Below are 21,285 nucleotides of genomic sequence, written 5' to 3'. Positions count from 1 at the left end.
TCCTCCTGTCCCAGGGCCAATGGTTGTTGTTCTCTCTGCCTGGAAGGCCCTTCTTCAACCCGCTTCACAGAGTTAGCATCCACTAATGCTTCAGATCTCAGCTCAGAAGTCTTTGCTTTGGGGAAGTCTTCCTTGATCCCTGGTCCATGTCATACAAATGTGTGATATAATTTCTCATGGTTCCCTGTATTCCTCTTTCATAGGACTGTCAAAGTCTACAATTGCATACATATCTGTAACACTATTTTATTAGTATGTATCTCTGCCACTAGACTGTAAATACCATTAGGGCAGGGTTTGTGACTTACCACTATCCCAAGTGCCTTGTCCAGTGCTTGGCACACAGAAGAGGTATATAATGGTTTTAAAACATATCTGCAAATTTTTTGACACGCTTCCCACCAAGAGATAGAGTCTAGCTGACCTTCCCTTAAATTAGAACTGGTCTAATGACTTGCATATAATTAACAGAATGTGGCAGAAATGATGCTTTGGGACATAGAAGGCTAGGCCATAAAAAAGTTAATATGGCTTCCTCCTGGCCGACTCTTTTCAGATGTTCCCTTTTAGATCCCAGTTTCCATGCTGTGAAGATGCCCGGGCCACATGTAGATGCTTCAGCCAAAAACTCCACTGAAAATCTAACCTACAGCCAGCATCAACTGTGAGACATGTGCTGAGGAGGCTTTGAGAGGATTCCAGCCTTAACCGCCTTCAGACTACAACCGCCTGAAGACACATGAGCGAGAGTTACCTAGCAAACCCAGTTAGTCCTAGAGCCATGAGAGATAATAATAAATGATTGTTATTATTACAGAAGATACTAAGTTTTGGTATGATTTGCTATGTAGCAGCAGATAGCTAGAATGGAGTCCAATAGATACTTCCTGAGTGAATAAAGGTGGAGAGATCTGGTTGAGGAATCTCACTTGCACTTTAGCTCTATGCAGGTGACAGCTCTCAGTTATTCCTTCCCCAGGAGGCCCTGGAGATCCCTGAAGCCCCAATTCAGAACCTCAAAGGTCTGTACTCCTCATAGCCACCCAAAGGGAGACTCCTGGAAACTCTCTGCTCAGAGTACAGAGTGAGGCATGGTCATTACAAGTTAGTTCTGGCAAGAACTTCAGAGAACATTCATTTCACTGCGGGTTCTTAATCTTGGGCCCATGCATGGTTTCAGGGGAGCACTTTTTCTCCTTCAGAAGCACTTTTTCTCTATGTATATGTGTATTTTCCTGGGGTTAGAGTTTCCAGGCTCTAATTTTTATCAGATTCTTAAGAGGTGTGTGTCCCCAAAGTGCTAAGAACTACTGATCTAGTTCAATTATCTCAATTTCTAGGTTAAGAAACTGAGGACATTTCCTTTCGTAGTAACAAAATGGACTAGGTACCCTAAATGAGCTTCCTTCTTTTTTTTTAAAGTAAAGATCTTATTTATTTATTTATTTGAGAGAAAGAGAATGAGCAAATGAGAGAGAGAACATTAGTGGGGGGAGAGGCAGAGGAAGAAGCAGATTCCCCATTAGCAGGGATCCTAACTCAGGGCTCAATCCCCAGACTCCAGGATCATGACCTAAGCTTTAGGCAAACACTTAACTGAGCCACCCACGAGGCCAATGAGCTTCCTTTGGAAAACAGTTCTGTATGAGGGAAAACAAAATTTTTAATTTTTTAAATTAATTTTTAGAGGGGGGGGAGGCAGAGGGAGAGGGAGAGAGACTCTGAAGCAGACTCTCCGCTGAGCATAGAGCCTGAGGTAGGGCTTCATCCCATGATTCAGAGATCATGACCTGAGCTGAAAGCAAGAGTCAGATGCTTAACTGACTGAGCCCAGGCACTTCCATCCTGTTTTATTTAAGAACAAATTAAAGATGTTGATTAACTTTAGACTTAAATAAAATATGCATGTCAGAAATTTCTAGTGTAACCACTAAACACAGCAAAAAAGGTATAATTTGCAAATTAAAGAGAAAAGTGGAATAAAGAAAAATAAGAAAACAAGAAAGAATAGAAAAAGAAACGTAGAAAATAAAAAATAACAGGTTAGAAATACATACATGCGTACCTATAAATAAATACATAAATGTATGTGTGTATGTATCAGTGTTTTAATAAATATAAATGGAATTTAAGCTTCAATTAAAAGAAAGAATTGCCAAACTAGACAAGGTAATGAATCTAGTCATAAGCTTATATTCACAAGAGGCATATTTAAAACATAAGAGCACAGAAAGTTTGAAAGTAAAAATTTGTCAAACATTAATCAATGGAAGCTATACATCTATGTTAATTTTAGTCAAAGTAGACTTTCTTTAAGACAAAAGGCATTATGAGAAACACAAGGGTCACTTCATAATGATAAAAGGTTCAATTCATCAAAAAGAATAGTCTTAATTTTTTTAAAGGATTTTATTTATTTATTTATGAGACACAGAGAGAGGCGTCGAGACACAGGCAGAGGGAGAAGCAGGCTCCATGCAGGGAGCCTGATGCGGGACTCGATCCTGGGACCCCAGGATCAGGCCCTGGGCTAAAGGTGGCGCTAAACCACTGAGCCACCTGGGCTGCACAAATAATCTTAAATTTATACACATCTAGGGGCACCTGGCCTGGCAGCCTCAGTCGGAAGAGCATGTGACTCTTGATCTTGGGGCTGTGAATTTAAGCTCCACACTGGGTGTAGTGATTACTCGAATAAATAAACAAACTTTTAAAAACACATATACATGTAATAACTTCAAAATAGATAAAGCAAAAGGAAAAAGCAATGAAAGCAATATAAAAATGGACAAATTTCATAATACAGTCAGAGATGTTACCTTCTCTCTGTAACTGACAGATTAAGTCAACAATGAGCAAGGCTTAGGAAATTTAGGTCCATAAAGGAGAAGTAATAAACTTTCCTTTATCCTTCTGGTCATGGAGTACCTACCATGTCCCAGAAACTACACTTACCTCTTTCCAATAATCCAGAGAGAGAAAAAATGTTTCTACTTTTATTAGGAATTTTAGTCCCATTTCATAAATTAGGAGGCTGAGGCTTAGAGGGGTTAAATAATTTGGATAAGGTACTCTTCCTTAGAAACCTTAAATGTCAAATCCTGCACCCAACATAGCCTTCCTACTAGTGGACAACCTTAATCCCTCGACACTTCCTCCTTGGCTTCTTTAATTTCCCAGAGACCTCTGGTCCCACTCTTTTTGTCCCCTCCCATCACACTTCCCTCTTCCCCATCCTGGATCCCTGGAGGGTGATTTGAATCTCTCCCTACCTAGTACTGCTACCCCTGATTCCCTTGCATCCCTATCCTCTTTCAGTTCCCCTGAAGATTTAGAGAGGGAGCACAACTGGGGGGAGGGGTAGAGGGAGAGGGAAAGAGGGAATCCCAAGCAGACTCCCACTTAGTCAGAGTGGGGACGCAGGGCTTGATCCCATGAGCCATGAGATCATGACCTGAGCCAAAATCACAAGTCAGACCTCAACCAACAGAGCCACCCAAGCACCCCTACCCTTGTCCTCTTGAACTCATCACCGTATCACACTTAGAGCCTACCTTTTCAGCTCCTGATATTGACTGGCTGGCTTGCTGAGCCTTGCAGGAGAAAGCTGCCATCTCTACAGCTTCTCCCAGTTCCTGGCTCCCATTCCTTCCATTCATTCTGGGATCTTGCTCTCTTATCTCTGCTCACCCCATATCTATAATCCCATGCTCTCTTGGCTCCATCTCTTCAGCCCAACAACTTGTGCAAGCTTCTTCCACTCTAAAAAGGATCTTCTCTCCCATTTTCTGGTCTCACTTTGCTCCTCTCTCCATCCAAATTTCTCCAAAAAGTAACATTGTCTCTACTTCCTCATTTCCCATTCTTTCTTCCTTATCTTTTGCAGGCTGACTTCAGCCCCCATCACCCCACTGAAACTTCTCTTCCTAAAACCACCAAGAACCTATGAATTACCAAGTCTGACATATATTTTTCTGTCTTTTTATAATCTGGATTCCTCCATTTATAATCTGGGGCCTCAATATAAGTGGAGCTAAAATAATATGAATAAAATGTAACAATAAGCATCCAAATTCCATCTGTTCTTTGCAGTCTCCTGCTGAGGTGAGGTGGATAAAGAGTCACTGGGATCTCTGAAAAATCTGCCCACATATTTCTGAGAGTCCTTAGACCATAGCTCCTATGAGCTCACAAATAGCCTATTCCAGTAGGACATCAGCCTCTCTTTTCCTGCCTCGATTGAGGCAAAGAGCTCTTGAGAGGCCAAAGCTGTGAGGACTACCACTGTGGAGGGTAAATGTTTCTCACTGCTTTAAAAGTTCCCAAAGCAGAACTACTTGCTGCTTGAAATCCTTATTCTGGGGTGCCTGGGTGGCTCAGTTGGTCAAGTGTCTGACTCTTGATTTAGGCTCAAGTCATGATCTCAGAGTTATGAGATTAAGCCCCACTGCAGGCTCCATATTCAGCATGGAATCTGCTTGAGATTCTCTCTCCCTCTTCCTCTGCCCCTCCCACTGCTCATGCTCTCTCTCTCTCAAATAAATAAAAATCTTTTTTTTTTTAAGATTTTATTTACTTATTTGAGAGCGAGAGAGAGAGCATAAGCAGGGGAGGGGCAGAGGAAGAAGCAGATACTCTGCTGAGCAGGGAGCCTGACCTGGGGCTTAATCCCAGAATCCTGGGATCACGACCTGAGCCGAAAGCAGACACTTAACTGACTGAGCTACCAAGGTGCCCTTAAATAAATAAAATCCTAAAAAAAAAAAAAAAGAAAAAAAAAAAGGAAGAAAGAAAGAGAAATCCTTACTCCATGAAAGGGAGCTAGAGGGATCCCTGGGTGGTGCAGTGGTTTGGTGCCTGCCTTTGGCCCAGGGCGCGATCCTGGAGACCCAGGATCGAGTCCCACGTCGGGCTCCCGGTGCGTGGAGCCTGCTTCTCCCTCTGCCTGTGTCTCTGCCTCTCTCTCTCTCTCTCTCTCTCTCTGTGACTATCATAAATAAATAAAAATTAAAAAAAATAAAGGGAAGGTATCTATTTAAAAAAAAAAAGAAAAGAAAGGGAGCTAGATATACGCAAAACAACCTCCAAAGGCCACAGGAACCATAAGATTGAAGAAAAAGGCTGACATGTCCAGTTTGATAAGAAATATTTTATTAAGGGGACCTATGGACAGAAATGTGTCTTGGGAAACCAAAAGACAAGTATATATCCTCAACTTCACCTCTCATACGACCTGCTTTTATATGCTAGGAGCTGGGGAGTGCATGCTCTGGGACCACTAGGAGGAGAATGTTTGAAAGTAGGGCCTGTTTAGTCATATCTCCAGAGTATATTAAGGACATGAGGGTACAGTTCAGGGTTTGGATAAACAAAAAGAAAGGATATGTTTGTGGGCTTCAAGTCATGGAGTGGCCATCATGGTGGATTTGTCCAAGATGGCATCAGTCTGGGTTGCACATCCTACATTGTTTTCATTACACTTTCCCCCTCCAAAGGACTCAGACATGAATGTAGACTTAGAAGTGAACTCAGAAAAAAAAAAAAAAAAAAAAAAAGAAGTGAACTCAGATTCTTTATCCTCTTACTCCTCCTGCCTGCCCCAAGCTCTAAGGTGATTCCCTACCCCCCCGGGATGGGGGGTCATGTTCATAATACCTTCAGTTTTTTCCTCAGTGAAGCAGACCCTGCCTTTTGGCTCCCCAGTGGCCATTCCCCCTTGTACGGCCCTAATCACCTCTGACCTTGTTCAGATATCCACACTCCTCTGAGAACTACTTTCCATAAAGAGCCTGGCCCCATAAGGAAGGTCACCATTTGTTTCATCAGAGGAGTCCCAGTGCCCCCTGTTAGTGATTGTTTCAAGCACAGACTTCACCTCCTCCTCCTCCTCCTCCTCCTCCTCCTCCTCCTCCTCCTCCTTCTTCTTCTTTTCTTTTTTAAGGTTTTATTTATTTATTCATGAGAGACACACAGAGAGAGAGGCAGAGGGAGAAGCAGGCTCCATGCAGGGAGCCCGATGTGGGCCTCGATCCCCGGTCTCCAGGATCACGCCCTGGGCTGAAGGCGGCGCTAAACCGCTGAGCGACCCAGGCTGCCCAAGCACAGACTTCTTATTAAGTTTTGTCCCATTTCTGTGAGGCTGAAACACTCAAGCTCAAGTTCATGAAGTGCACTGTCTTCAAGGTAAAAGCTGATTTCATTGCTTTGAATTCATTGCCCTCTGAATTCAAGCTTCTGTTTCTCTCTGGCCTGAGTGTTCCTTATTTCACTGCCAGCTCATTAGTGCACTTAAGAGGATTTTTTTTTTTTCTTTTATCTAGAATTTGGTGTTGTTTTCAGAAGGAAGGTTAGTTAGGGTATCTCAGGCTGGGTACTATCAGAAGTGCTCCCAGTTTCTTAGTTTATAAAATAATGTTGTACTAGATCAGTGATACCTGACTTTTTGGGAACATGCACTGTGCATGCCCAAATCTCCTCAGATTCCCTTTACCATTCTTGTGCACCCAACCCTTCACTGAACTTTGTTCAGGGATCACCCTTGGTAAGTGGAAGCCTTTTCCCCCTTAGGAGAGCTGCAAGTGCCTGGTAGTTTAGGACCTACAGAGAGCTGCAGGGCACCTGGCCCATGGCCAATAACTGACAGGAGAGTACAAAAGCCCAGCTACTTTGTCTTGAGCAGGGAAAAGCCTAGAGATATAAAGAATGCTCTTGAGTTCTCCAAGGGTCAGACTGAGTATGGGGTTTCACACAAAATTACTCTCTTCCCTGGCTTCTTCCCTTTCCCCCACCATCCTGCTTCTCCTGCTCCCTTATTGGTTTCCCCTGGGAGCATTTCTTTCTTTCCTTTTTTTTTTTTTAGATTTTATTTTCTTATTCATCAGAGACACACACACACAGAGAGAGAGAGAGAGAGAGAGAGAGAGAGAGGCAGAGACACTGGCAGAGGGAGAAGCAGGCTCCATGCAGGAAGCCTGATGCAGGACTCGATCCTGGGTCTCCAGGATCATACCCCGGGCCAAAGGCAGGCACTAAACCACTGAGCCACCCAGGGATTCCCTCAGGAATGGGAACATTTCTTTCTCTCTTTTCTTTTCTTTTCTTTTCTTTTTTTCTTTTCTTTCTTTTCTTTTCTTTCTTTCTTTCTTTCTTTCTTTCTTTCTTTCTTTCTTTCTTTCTTTCTTTCTTTCTTTTTCTTTCTTTTTTAACATTTCTTTACTAAATCACATACATATGAATTTTCATTTCAGGATTGGCTTCTGGGAGAACCTGACCTAGAGTGTGGATTCCTTTGAGAATCTGATAAGTCATGTACACTGTCCCCAGAAAAATACACTCACACACATTCAAAGTGTTGTATATACCTTTTTGTTCCCATGGACTCAAGATGAAGAACTATAGACAAAATGATCTCTGGGGTCCCTCCAGAGCTAACTTTGCCATGTCTCCCACCCCATGTGTGTTTGAGGAGTTTAGCTTTGAGTTTCTAAATTGGGGTTTCAGGGTGCCTGGCTGGCTTGGTTGGAAGAACATGCAGCTCTTGATCTTGGGGACTGTAAATCTGAACCCCACACTGGGTGTAGAGATTAGTTAAATAAATAAGTAAATAAACTTTAGTAAATAAATTGGGGCTTCCAGGAGTGTGGGACCCAATATTCTTTTTATAAATTCCTTATCAGTTTAAACTAGTTAGCACTGGGGGCTCCTGGGTGACTCAGTCAGTTAAGCCTCTGCCTTAGGCTCAGGTCACCATCCAGAGTTCAGGGATCAAGTGGAGTCCCACATCTGGCTCCCTGCTCTGAGGAGATGGCCTCTTCTCCCTCAGCCCCCCCCCCATTCATGCTTTTTCTTTCTCTCCTTCTCTCTCAAATAAATAAATCTTAAAAAAATAAAAATAAAAAAAAAAAGTAAATCTTAAAACACACACACACAACTAGCTAGCATTGGTTTCTGTTGCTCTTGACCATGAATCTTGTCAGGGACCCTGACTGCCACATGCTTCAGCAGCAGCTCCTGACGCATCATGCTGGTTTTGCTCATGCCCTCTTCTCTGCCTGGAGTACCCTTCCTCTTCCTTTTCATCCAACTGCTATATATATTTAATGTTACCTCTGACAACACCTCCTCCAGGAAGCCTTCCCTGAGATCTGTTTATGGGTCTATCTCTCCCTCTGTGGGTACATTCCTCAAAGGTAAGGACTGTGCTTCGTTCTTTTTAGTAACCTCAGCATCTAGCTCAGGACCTGCTACAAAACATTTGTAGGACACTTTCGTGACTACAGGTTATCTGTGGTGGAGACAGGGCTTGATCCAGTTTTTCTGGCTTCAAAGCCTGTGTGTTTTCTACCTTAGATCCCAGGAGGCAGGGTGGGGGCAGTTTTTAAGAGTTTTTAAGTTTTTAAGAGTTCCCTTTTGCCTCAGACGTTGCTGAGGCTGTAGATGCTTCTCTGGAGGCCATAGCACAGCCTGGGGGGCCTGGTGCCTCCCGGTGCCCACACTTTATGTGCCCTCGGTTGGAAAACAGAAGTGGGCAGGATGCAACCACCTCCCTGAGGAGCCCCCTGAGGGAAGTGGTTACATCTGCTTCTGTTCCCCGACTCCCCGGTGTGGGGCCCGGTCTGGCAGCCCTGCCGACCGTCCCTCCCACCTGCCTGGGGGCTGCGCGGTGCCCCTCCATACTCCCCCCATCTCCCCCCATCTCCCTCCTCCCCCCCCCCCCAGGCCGGAGCCGGGCACACCGGGCCGCGAGTGCCCCCCAGAAGTACCGCTCCTCGGGGCGGGGGGTGCCTGAGGCGAGGCCGCCGCTGCTCCCCGGGGACTCGGGGTCCCCCCCCCGCCCCCCCCCCCGCCAGGCCCGGCGCAGAGCCTCCGGCCTGGGGCGCTCAGGGCTCTGGCCTCCGCGGGGGGCCTGGCGGGGCTGCGCTGCGGGCTGGAGGGAACCGGTCGGTCCTCCGATGGGGCCTGGGCGGCGGGGGAGCCCGGGGGCGCGGCGAGGGGGCGCCCTGCCCAGCGCCCGGCTCTCGGGGCGCCCTCCCCGGGCCGCGGGGCCTTCCGCGGACGCTGCGCCCTCGGGAGGGAAGCAGGGGCGCCCTCCGCCCCGGGCCACCGGCCCTGGCCGACACGCGGAGGGGGGCTCCGGCTCGCTGCCCGCCCTCGGGGTCGGGGCCGGGGTCGGGGCCGGGGAGGCCGCCGATGCGCCGCCGGGGGGCCCCCGGGAGGACCCAGGGCGGGGCGGGGCGGGCCGGCCCGGGGCGCACCTGCCTTCTCAGCGCGCGGCCCCGCACCCGGCGGCCTGGCGGGGAGCAGGTGCAGCGGCGCCGGGAGCCGCCCCCGGAGCTCGGAAAGGCGGACCCCGCGCGCCCGGTCCCGGCGGCGTCTGGGACCCCCGCGGGCGCACCCAGGCCCCGCAGCGCCCCGGCAGCCGGCGGCGTCCTCCCCAGCCCGAGGGCCGCGCCCGTGGGAGGTCACGGCAGGGGCCCCGCTCGGCGGAGGCCGGTCCCCGTGGCCGGGAGCTCGCTCCTCCCGCCTCGCTCTCGGAGCCCCGTCCCCTCCCTGCAGAGGCGCGCCCTTCGGGAGGGCAGGATGCATTTTTGAGGTGAAACGTTGTAGGACGGCCAGGAGTGGAAAATATTAAAAGCCCACTGGCGCCAACAAGGTTCACTCGAGGGCCAGAAAGTCCAGAAAAGAGGAAGAACGCTCCCCGTGGTGAGGGCCCTAAGACTGGCGGGATCCACCGGGCTCCCACATCCTATATCCCAGCTGTCTCCATTTTCAGGGTTAGAGCAAGCCTCTCGGGGCCAGAGGAAGGTCCTGGAGTGTGACCCCAAGAGGAAAGCCCCATGGGTGTATTAAGTTTGGTTTACCTCACACTCCAGAGGAGGGTGGTAGGCACAGGGTCATTAGGGCCATTGAGGGTGGAATGTCTTACTGGGAGCACATGAGGCAAGGTCCACCCAGTCCACACACAGGTTCTGAACATTCCAGATGCTGGGATGCCAAAAGAGCAGGATGTGGTCTCTTGTCCTCTAGAGACTTCACCATGGAGATGGGGCAGGCAAGAAAGCAGTGTCAGTAGAATGTGATAATCTTTCTTCTGGAAAAGTGCTCAGGGTACAGGGCTTGTAGAAGACAACAGAAGGGCAGTTAGCCCAGTGTGGGGCTATGAAGAGGGGTTCCTGGAGGAGGTGGCACCTGGCCAAGTCTTGCTATAAAGAGATACTATGAGAATGTGCACAAAGCTGGTGAGGGGGGTACATGCCCTTGGGAGTCTATCTCTGGGGGGGGGGGGGGGTTGGAAAAAAAGACACTTGCTGAGACATAAGCAAATGAACTCATTCTCCCCCTACCCTCTCTCCTTTTCCATTGCCCATCACAAACACACTTGTAGTAACAATTTACACACAAACACACACATGCACAAGGTAGTGGAGAATGTTCTAGAATTCTTCTCAGTGAGAGAGTTGTTCCTGTAAAATAGTGACTTCAGGAGGAACTTAGGGAAGAAGATGAGGCCCCTGGTGGCTGGGGATCTACAGGGATGGGGCTTCAGAGGCTGGGAGAGCCGCTCTGTTGAAAACAGAGAGAAGAGTCTGGAGGGATTGGTTTAAGGAGAATTGATGGGAGAGGAAGAGGAGGGAGCTTTAGAGTCAGCCAAATCCTCTCTGAGGTCTGGAGAGGGAAAGTGAAATGCGTAGAATTACACTGCGCTTGGGGATCAGAGCTAAGTGTGGGCATATATACACATCACAACACACCTGGTCAGGTTTGCATGCTCCCGCATGGCCACTTGCATTATAGGCACAGGGAGTTATGCACACAGCCATTCCACCGACACAGGCACTGTCCCCTGGGTTGCTGTCATTTACATTTCAAGCTGCCCTGATCCCTCATTAAGCTGAAGCAGTTGGGTCAGGCCTGCCTGCCCACTTTCCCCACCCACTCTAGCCCTCATGCATCACGAAGCCCATAGTGGGAAGTAGAGCATTCAGGAACCTGGGATCACACTGCCTGTGGGGCTGCTCTAAGTATTCCCTGGAGAGTCCATCAAGCAGACAGGAGGTTCACCCCAGAACTGCCTCGGGGCTGCCCAGGCATCAGGAGTCACAGTTGGGAAGGATGTCCCAGTGTCTCAGGACAGAGCCAGAGGCCTCACTTGACCCAGAAGTGGGACAGCAGTCCCCTAGTTTCACATCTCAGAGAGATGCTAGGGAGCCTACTGAATGTAGAGAGGGGCCGACATTTGGAACAGGAGATCTGGGTTCCACCTAGTTCTGACTCTGCCTCCATGAAAGGTCTTGGGTAAGGCCTCTCTCCTCTTTGAGATCTATGAATTTATGTTGTTGAGCCAGGTACTAGGGACACAGAGAAAAGGAAGACGCAGCCCTTACCCTTTAGGAGCTCAAGTGAGGGAAGACACAGCATTCCCAGGTGGAACAAAGAGCTTTCAACTCATGGTGGAGCTAAGCGAGGCTGAGCAGACTCAGAGGGAGAAGAGAAATGTGACGGAGTGCTTAGGGCATGTGTGTGCATGCTTCAGAAATGAGGACAAACCCTCATACTGCACTGGTAACCCTCATGGTACCACCACACCTCAAATCCCCTTTTATTTTTTTTTTTTATTTTGTTTATAATTTTAACATGTTTAACACTCAGTCATTTTTTTTTTATTTTTTTATTTATGATAGTCACACAGAGAGAGAGAGAGAGAGAGGCAGAGACACAGGCAGAGGGAGAAGCAGGCTCCATGCAGCGGGAGCCCGACGTGAGATCCGAGCCCTGGGCCAAAGGCAGGCGCCAAACCGCTGCGCCACCCAGGGATCCCTCAAATCCCCTTTTAGCTGTAACTACCCATCCACAGTCTCCTCCTTGAGGAAGCAGTACCACCATGGGGTTTGGCTAGGAGAGACCACTGATAGACTCAGGGTGAGCATCTGACTTAGGTACAGCCCATCCATAGGCTAGCTGGTGACTGGTGAAGGCCTTCATGGGAAAGGCTTCACCCTATAGGAGTGAGGATAGGAACTAGCTGCGTTCAGCAGCATGGTTCTGCTGAGATTTGACCTATGAAAATGCAGATGAACCCATCTGGAGTAAGAGGCAAGTGGATCTGCCACAAGGAGAGAAGCAGACACATCCAGGAGGAACACCAGGCAGCCTGAGAGGGGCCCAGCCCCAGCTCCTGACTTTGGCTATTTCTTTAAGCTTGCTTTCCTGCTTGCTTGCTTGCTTTTTTTTCTTTTCTTTCTTTCTTTTTTTTTTTTTTCTTTTCTCAGAATGGTCTGTTCCCAGAAGTGCATATCAGTTAAGGAGCCCTCTCATTCCCCTGGCATCCCAGAAAGCAACTAACATAACGCTCTCCATCAACTTGTATGAGAGGCCATTGTGGAAAAATGGAAAGATCAGAAGACTGGAAATTAGGAGACCCAGCCTGGGTTCAAATTTATAAGCTTCCCCAAGATCCAGGTCTTGGCAGAAGTCTTTTTCCTTTCTTAAAGTAATCTCTATGCCCAACATGGGGCTCAAACTGACAACCCCAAGATCAAGAGTCACATGCTCAACCAAGTGAGCCGGCCAGGCACCCCAGCAGAAGTCATATACCTTGCACAATGTGCTTTTTCCTTCACCAATTATGATCAGGCTAAAATGAAAATCAATAGCAACTTTGACAGGTGAAAGCAGCAGAAAGGTAAAGGTGGCTGACACTTTCTCAGGGTTTTCTCTCTCTGTTTGATGGAGACTGATTAGTTGAGTGTAGAGGACTCAAACTCTTTGACCAAGGAGCCTCCAGGGATATATGAGAGTCATTAGAGAAGAGAGACAGTTCTGGACCTAGATTGTGGTTGACAGTCATTGCATCCTGGTGCGGTTCTCAGCAGACTCGTGTCTCAGTCCTGGGAGAGCAGAGGGGCTATAAGTAAAACCTAAAAGAGCTGTTCCATTGAAAAGTCTGTGTCTTATTCAGGCATAAATAGTCCCTGTTTTGGGATCAGATAAAAGAAGCATTCATTCCTACTATGCTACTGACTTTTGTGTAAGAAAGCCCAGGGTGCTGGCCTCAATGACTCAAAGAGCCGTACTGTTAAATATATATATAGATAAGGGTTGTTCAAGAGAAAGGAGTCTTTTCAACAAATAGTGCTGGAACAATTAGACATTCACATACAACAAAATAATAATAATAATAATAATAATCATCATCATCATCATCATCATCATCATCATCTTGGCCTACACTTTGTACTATATGCCAAAATTAAATAGAACCATAGGTAAAACCAAAAACTAAAAAACTCCTGGAGAAAACATAGGAGGAAATTTTTGTGGCTGTGGATTAGGCAAAAATTTCTTATATCTAATACCAAAAGCACAGTCCACAAAATGAAAAATTGATAAATTGGACTTTATCAAAATTAAGAACTTCAGCTCATCGAACGACACTGTTAAGAAAATGAAAAGCAAGCTACAGATCGGGCAAAAAAATTTTTCAAAATACATATCTGATAAAAGACTTCTATCCAGAGTATATATATTCAATACAGGTTTCCCCCATTATCTGAAGGTAGAGGGATCCCATAAAAATTTTCATAAGTCAAAATGGTGTAAAATGAAGAATCAATTACCATTAATTCATATGGAAAAAAGTTTGAGCCTTCCCAAACCAAAAAGTAATCTCTTTTAGGATTTTCTGGTATCTTAGGAAGCCAGGGCGGTTTGCTGCTGAGATGCTGAGTGTAGTTCCTGGGGAAGCAGCAGGGCGGCGCCAACTCTCACTGCTCCAGTGAACCCCTACAAAACAGAGCATTATTTTTGCTTTTTTGTCACTTTTTGTGAAATTGACTATTGTCTTTGGATTTCATTCGGTTAGCAAAAACAGGTACTAATGTAGGTCCTTTTGTAAAAGTGAACTGGCGTAAGGTGAACTTTTGAAAAGGGAGGGATACTATAATAAGAGAACAATTCAATTACAAAATAGGAAAATATTTGGACAGACTCTTCACCCAGGAAGATATATGCACAACAAATAAGTTTAAAAAGGATGCTCAACATCACTGGTCACCATAGAAATGCAAATTAAAACTGCAATGAAAAACAAACCTGAAACTGTGGACAAGAATGCTGAGCAACTGAGTCTCTCATATATTGCTGGTGGGAATGGAAATGATCTACTCACTCTGGAAAACAGTTGGGCAGTTGTTTTTTTTTTTTTTTTTAAGATTAAACATATGCTTAACATTTAACCCAGCAATCTCACTCCTTAGGTATTTACCCCAAAGAAATAAGAAACATGTTTACACAAAATCTGTACACAAATATTTATAACTAAAATGTAACTGCTAACAAGTGGAAACAACCCACGTGTTCTTCAAGTGGTGAATGGATAGATTAAGCTATATATGGCCACACAATGGAACACTACTTGGCAATAAAAAGGAATGAGCGGTTGGCACATTCAACAACACGGATGATTATACTCAATGAAAGAAAGCAAGCTTAAAAAGCTCATACTAAAGGATTCCATTCATATGACATTCTCAAAAAGGCAAAACTACAGGGAAAGAGAGGGGTTGACTACAAAGGGAACCTCTGAGGTGCTTGGAAGTATTTCAAGTCTTGACAGGATGGTGGATTCCTGGTTGCTTGCATTCATCAAAACTCACAGAATTATGCATTCAAAATGGCAAATTTTACCATATGAAAATTATGCTTCAATTTTTTAAAATGCAGAGAGGGATTCAAATGTCTTCTTCCCTTTCTTTGCCTTTTTTTTTTTTTTTTTTTTTGCCTTTCCGGTCACTGACCAACATTCTGTCCTCAAAGCTCTTATTCTTCTGCTGGAGAGGGAAATGCCCCAATCCAGCCTCCCTGAGTGCTTCTTGGCTTCTGGGAACAAAAGGTCAGCCCACTAAGAATGGGGTCAGGGCCCACATGTCTGTCTCTCTCCCTCTTTCCCACCCGATCTGGCTAAGCCTACTCACTACAGCCTTCCTAACCTCCGTTCCCCTTGCACCCTCCTGCTCACCCTGGCTGTTGGGAGTCACAAATCTTTATGGCCCAGGTGCTGTGTGGGTGAGAAAGAGTCTGCTTGGAAAGAGGGAGGATCCTCACAGTCAACTTTCCATAGCTCTAGCCCATAAAACAGCTGTGTGTCCTGGGAACTGAAGACCAGAGAGGACTTCTACCCAGCATCCACCTCACCTCATCCCTGAGCGAGGCCGCCCCCATCACTGCCGCAGGCTCTTTCAGACTGCCAACATCGTGGTCAGAGCTGAGGCCATACCACACACAGAGCGACCTGGGCCTTCTTGAGGGAGTCATGAAAAGAGGCCTCGGGTCACAGGAAACAAGCAACAGAGTCTGGTAGATACTCGGGTCTAGTTTTATGAACAACCAGGGCAAACACGTCATGGTGAGTGTGACAAGTCAGAGGAGGGGTATGTGAACACTCTTGAGAGATCACCCTAGTAGGATCACCCTAATCCTACACGAAGACTGTGACTCAAGATGTTTCTGAGAAATACTGGGGGCACCATGATGTCCATGTATAGAATATGAACTCACAGGTTCATTCAATAAACACCACAATGTCACTGGGTACGAGCAAACTGTAGAGGTGTGGTGAAGATGCTGTGGTGACTGTGAGCACACCATGGCAAGCTTGGTGAACATCAGGAGACATAGTGGGAATCTCCTAGTCAGTGGTGCAAATAGTGGGACATGAACATATTGTGGTAAATATGGTGAACTCTAGAGACGCTGCCTGTGAACATGAGTCTGTGACAGTGGTGAATACACCATGGGGATAGAGGGGTGACCCTGTTTTAAGCTGGGGGAGCATTCTGTGGTGACTACAGTAGGCACATTAGGTAAGGTGGAGTGCTCTACTGGACATGTTTTGGGGTATCTGCTGGATTCATAGTCCATTCTGAGGGAATCTGCTCCCACCCAAGAGCTGCGCAAAATAAGACAAGGTGCTGACAGGTTTGTTTCTCTTTCTTCCATGCCCTAAACTGGAGTTATTATGGTTGTTCGGTTTTGCTCAGCTCTTCTGGGGTGTGTTACAAGGAGGGGAGGTGTCATACATGGGTAGGTTTGTAATGGAACTAATGGAGGGTAAAGTCTCTGGGTTGATAGCTGTGAAAGTGGTCTCTCGGTATCAAGACTCAACTCCTGATATCAAAGTTAGTGGTTAGACATTTTGGGTCAACTCCTCCTGGGATAGAGTGCTTGTGTTTGTGCTTGTGTTTTCAGTAGATACACGTCATTTTTTCCCTCCCCACATCCATTCTTCCTACTTCCAATGACAGCACCACAATTTTCTTTTGGGAAAAATCAGTCCATGTGACTCCAGTGGGGCTGATCTACCCCTGGCTCCAGAAAGGAGCTTATCAGAACTTTCCATCCCATAGTTATAGGGACTGGGTCAGGAATGGGTCAAGGAGGACCTCTCCTAGAACTTTTGCTGGAACAATTGGGGAAGAGACATTTTCCTTCTGCTGGAGATTTGAGATGTGCTAAGAGGGAGCCTGGAGCTTCTGGAAGATACTACATGGAAATAGCTTCTACTTTAGGTACTACTGCTGTGTAACATACTACCCCAAATCTCAATGGCTTAAATGACCTATAGGTCAGGATTTCATGTAGGACTTTAGTGGATAATTCTGCTTTTTGTGAGTTTATTTGAGGCCATTCAGTGGTACTCATCTGGTAGAAGGGCTGGTCTGGTCTGTCTCAGGTAGCTTCACTCACATGTTTGGTGCCTTGGTGGTGAGGGATGGAAGTCTGGGCTCAGCTGGGACTACTGACCAGAACTACACCAGGCCCCTCCAGGATGGTGGTCTCAGGGTAGTTGGACTTCTCATATGGCAGCTGGCTTTCCCCAGAGCAAATGTTCCAAGAGATCCAAGAGGAAACGATGTGACCTTTTGTGACTGGCCTTAGAAGTCCACCTCATTCCTGGTTGCAAGCAAGTCATAGGCCAGCTCAGACTCAAGGGGGTGGGGGGAATTAGATTCTATCTCTTGATAGTGGAATAGCACAGTCACATTATACATGAACATGTGCAATGGAAGCTATTTTTGTAGCCGTCTTTGGAAAATACAGACTGCTACACCATCCTTGAGAATAAAACCATCTCAGAGGAAGCTGTTGAGATATGAGAACAGCCCTAATGCTGTCTGAGTGCCTGGATCCAATTTTCCCCAGGACTACAGTTATGAGAGCCATTGGATTCCTTTTCTGCTTAAACCAATCTGAGTTTGTGCTTTTGCTGCTTGCAATGGAAACAGCTTTTGCTCTTACTGTGCCAGTTATCTATTGCATTATGACAAACTACCCCCAAACTCAGTAGTTCATTTAATAATAGTTTATTATTTCTCATGATTCTGTGGGTTGGCTGGGCCACTCCTCGGCTGATCTTATTTGAACTCATTCATGCAACTGCTGGAGTGGAAAGTTCAAGAAGGTCTTATTCACATATCTGGCTGCTGGCTGGGAGCCTCAAGTTCTCCTCCATGTAGTCTCTCATCCTCCAGTAGTATAGATTGACTTGCTTACAGGGTGGTCTCAGGACAATGTTCCAAGAGAGTGAAGGTAGCCAGGTCTCTTAAGGCCTGAATTCCAGAATTTGTACAGCATCACTTCTGTTGTATACCTTTGCTCAAAGCAAGTGACAAAGCCAGCCCAGTTCAAAGGAGTGAGTAAATAGACTCCATCTCATACTGGGAGAATTGCAGAGAATTTGTGGCCACGGTATGATAGATGGATCATGTTAGATGGGAATATCTTTAGAGTAGAGGAAGCAGGGTGTGTGTGCAAAGAAGGTAGAGCCAGGGTATTCTAGGCATGTTCTCACTGAGGAGCATATAGTTGGAATTTGATTTCGATGGTGGCTCCTCTGAGCTGAAGGCCCGTGACAAGATCTACACTAGATCTCTGGTTTCTAGAGGCAACTTTGAGTTAAAACCTACAGTGTCTGAGTGACTTCACCTCTCGGAGCCTCAGATTCTCCTCTATAAAATGGGTGTGTGGGATCCCTGGGTGGCGCAGCGGTTTGGCGCCTGCCTTTGGCCCAGGGCGCGATCCTGGAGACCCGGGATCGAATCTCACATCGGGCTCCCGGTGCATGGAACCTGCTTCTCCCTCTGCCTGTGTCTCTGCGCCTCTCTCTCTCTCTGTGACTATCATAAATAAATAAAAATTAAAATAAAATAAAATAAAATAAAATAAAATAAAATAAAATAAAATAAAATAAAATGGGTGTGGTCATCCCTGCCTCACAGATCTGCTGTGAGGCTGAAGATGATGACTGTGAATGTGCTTTGTAAATTAGAGTACCAACCACATGTGACTGAACATTGTTCTAGAAGGAATAATCAGGGATGGGCCTGGGTGGTCAGAGAGGGAAAGAGGGAGGAAACTGAGATAGGGCTCTGAAAGATGGAGACATTCACACCAATGGGGAGGAAGGGCTATATTTCAAGATGGAAACCCGAGGAGTAAAACTATAAAGGCGCAGAGACGGAACAGTGACAGACTGTACACAGGACAAGGAGAACAAGGTCAGAGAGTGAGCTCCCCCACTGCCCTGGACTCTGGGCTTCTGGGCTTCCGTGTACTGGGTCAGCAGCCCCTGATGGGCACTCAGAGCTGTAGTCAAGTCCTCCTGTGCTCAGGAATCATCAGTAGCCTGTCGCTACCCAGGCCTGCAAAGCCTCCTCAGGCCACAGGGGGGTGATAAGGGGACTATGAGGGGGGGCGGTCAGAGAGCATGCTAGAGGCAGAGCACCTTCTTCTGGAACCACTAGGATCATATCAGACCCTCCTCTCACCCCCACCCCCAACCCCCAGTGTTCCCAAGCTCCTTTCTCCTCAGCAGGGTGGGGACTGTGGCCATAGCCTCAGGACACAGGTGGCCTGGCTAAACTGGGCTCCAAGGCCCTTGATCCTCTGGACAGGGGTGGGAGTGATTGATGGGTTTCCAGTGTGTTCCAGGCAGGGGCTTGGAGCTGCTGCAGATTAGCCTGGCCTGCAGAAGCCCCAGATGACCACTTGTGGCTGGGGCTGACCTCTCCAAGCCAGGCCCTGACAGTCCAGATCTGTGGCCACCTCCCAAGCCCTGTCTATCCTAGGGTCCTGACTGAGGACAGCAGGCCTCTTCTTCCTCAAAAGAATTCCAGGAGGGAAAGTGGGGAAAGACTCAGATTCCCTCCAGTCTAGCCCTGCCCAGCTCACAGTTCTATCTCACTTGGGACAGGACAGGGTCCTTTGATTGGGGGCCGGGGGTACAGGAGGTGGTGAGGCAGGGAGGGAGGACATGAGCTGGAGGAACACAAATGGCAGGGTTGGAACTGAAACCAAGGGACTCTAGCTCACAGTCCCTCAGCCCTGTGCCAACCATGACAACACCCACTGGCCATTTGGGGCTAGGGAAGTGGGGTCCTCAGTGTGAAGTCTGGGCTAAGCAAGGAGACCCAGGCAGGATTCGTGGCCTAAAGGGTTCCACTCTGCCCAACTCTCACCACACAGGGTACTCTGGCTCCCATTACAGACAGAGAAGAGAGGGGTGCAGAAGAGAGGGAGGCTGGGGAGGCCTCTTTCATGTACCCTTGGGTTCCATAGAGCAGAGGATGTGGAAAGCAGCTAATTACCCTAACATTGACCTCAGTCCTCTGATTTACTTCCCCACCATCCTCTCCTGTATACCTTGCTCTCTTTATCTGGCCTCAGTGGTCACATTGCTTCTTTGGCCTCCCTCCTGATCTGTGGCCTGACTTCTTGCAGCTGTCAGGCCTTCCTTTCTCTCCTCTCTACAATGTTTGTTGTTAGCATCTTATCGACCTTGCCAGCAGTACTGGGGGCCTCAGAACTCGCTCTGTCCAAATTTTTGTTGCACGGTTGGGGATCCTGAAGCCCAGGGTCACTTGGATCATTGCTTGTCCAATGTCACACATCAGAATCAGCAAAAAAGCCAGCACTAGGCTTTTGTCTCCCAACTTCCTATTTTTCTCCTGTCCTTTGATCTGGCTGTTGCAGTCTAGTCTTTGTCCTCAGACTAGTAGAGCTCTTTTTAAAGAATTATTTATTTATGTGTGTGTGGGGGGAGGGAGGGAGCAGAAGGAGAGAGAGAGAATCTTAAGCAGAATCCATGCTGAGCATAGAGCTCTATGCAAGGCTTGATCTGACCACCCTGTGATTATGCCCTGGGCTGAACCAAGAGTCAGATGCTTAACCAACTGTGCCACCAACTGCACCAACCAGGTACCCCAGACTAGTAGAGCTCTTATGGTTTTCACTCAGTTCAGACTTTGCCTTCAAAGCCACGGCTGTAGCTACTTCACAGTTTGGCTCCAACAACAAATTGGACGAGACTGGGTCTGGCTACAGAATCTATGGGCCAAGGGGTAGGGACTAGGAGGGAGACTAGCCTCCAGGAGACAAAGCAAACCAGATCTGTGTTTTAGGTCGCTTGCGAACTGTTGCTGCTCAACATCCTTCCTCCGTACCCACTCTTTCCCTCCAGCAGCCCATGTTTAGGGTGATGCTCAGAAAAACAAAGTTTCCTAAACTCCTGCCTACACACACACACACACTCAGAGACAAAGACACAGACACACACAAGCACGTATACACAGCTCTCTGGATGAGGATCACAGTCACTGCTCACTGTGAGATCCTTACCATGTGAGGCTCCTTTCTCTGAGAGCAAGAACGTGTCTCCTCCCTTGTGGCCTCCCAGCGCTCAGCCTAAAGCCTGCCATGGAATAGGAGCTTGATGAGGGTGTATGGAAAGAGTGAGCCGACATTTGGTATTGATGCTGTTGGGACCAGGCCTCCATCTCCCCATCCTGGCATGAGGCAGGAAGCCCGGCCCAGGCCTGAGGAGCCTGGCCCATGAGGTGGGTCCTAGAAGCTCTTGCTCTGGGTTCCTAGTACACCCCTTTCCATCTGCCTCCAGCTGGGACTCTAATGTAGTCCATGAAGCATCAATATCACCTGGCAGTTGTTAGAAATACAGCCTCAGGCCTCACCTCAGACATACTGAATCAGAAGCTCCGTGTGGGGCCCAGCAATCAACCCTCCAGGGGATTCTAATGCATGTGAAAGCTGTAGAACGGCTGCGAAGGCCAGCCGGCAGATTCCTGCTGGCAGGGAGGCTGCTCAAGTCTAGAAGCACACGCAGCTGCTTACGCCACCTATGGGTAAGGCTGTGCATATGCCAGTGGGCCCCACACCTGAAGTCGGACACATATACACACCTATGACGGTCCAGCAAGGTCTCAGAGAGTCTAG

At 47.4% G+C, this 21,285-nt stretch overlaps 2 protein-coding genes across 7 annotated transcripts in view; one reads left to right on the top strand and one right to left on the bottom strand.

Annotated features, from left to right (window-relative positions):
- PARP16 (poly(ADP-ribose) polymerase family member 16) overlaps positions 1-652 on the top strand; it is a 40,579-nt gene extending 39,927 nt beyond the window's left edge. The window contains exon 7 of the mRNA XM_077881505.1: positions 557-652. Coding sequence (XP_077737631.1) covers positions 557-637 — 81 coding nt within the window. The 3' untranslated portion in view covers positions 638-652. The remainder of the gene's footprint in view (positions 1-556) is intronic.
- LOC144303392 (uncharacterized) overlaps positions 1-21,285 on the bottom strand; it is a 60,994-nt gene that overhangs the window by 10,845 nt on the left and 28,864 nt on the right. For 2 of the 6 annotated variants that reach the window (XR_013370459.1, XR_013370454.1), the window contains exon 3: positions 13,617-13,782. The exons of 2 other annotated variants lie outside the window; for them this stretch is intronic. The gene's annotated coding sequence lies outside the window, so the exon portion shown is untranslated. Of the gene's footprint in view, positions 1-11,652; positions 13,783-21,285 lie in introns of those variants that run through there. 2 more of the 6 variants (XR_013370457.1, XR_013370456.1) reach the window with 2 other exon arrangements.

This window comes from Canis aureus, chromosome 32, assembly GCF_053574225.1.
Source record: "Canis aureus isolate CA01 chromosome 32, VMU_Caureus_v.1.0, whole genome shotgun sequence".
Classification (NCBI taxonomy): domain Eukaryota; kingdom Metazoa; phylum Chordata; class Mammalia; order Carnivora; family Canidae; genus Canis; species Canis aureus.
This window is presented reverse-complemented; position numbering and strand designations above follow the sequence as displayed.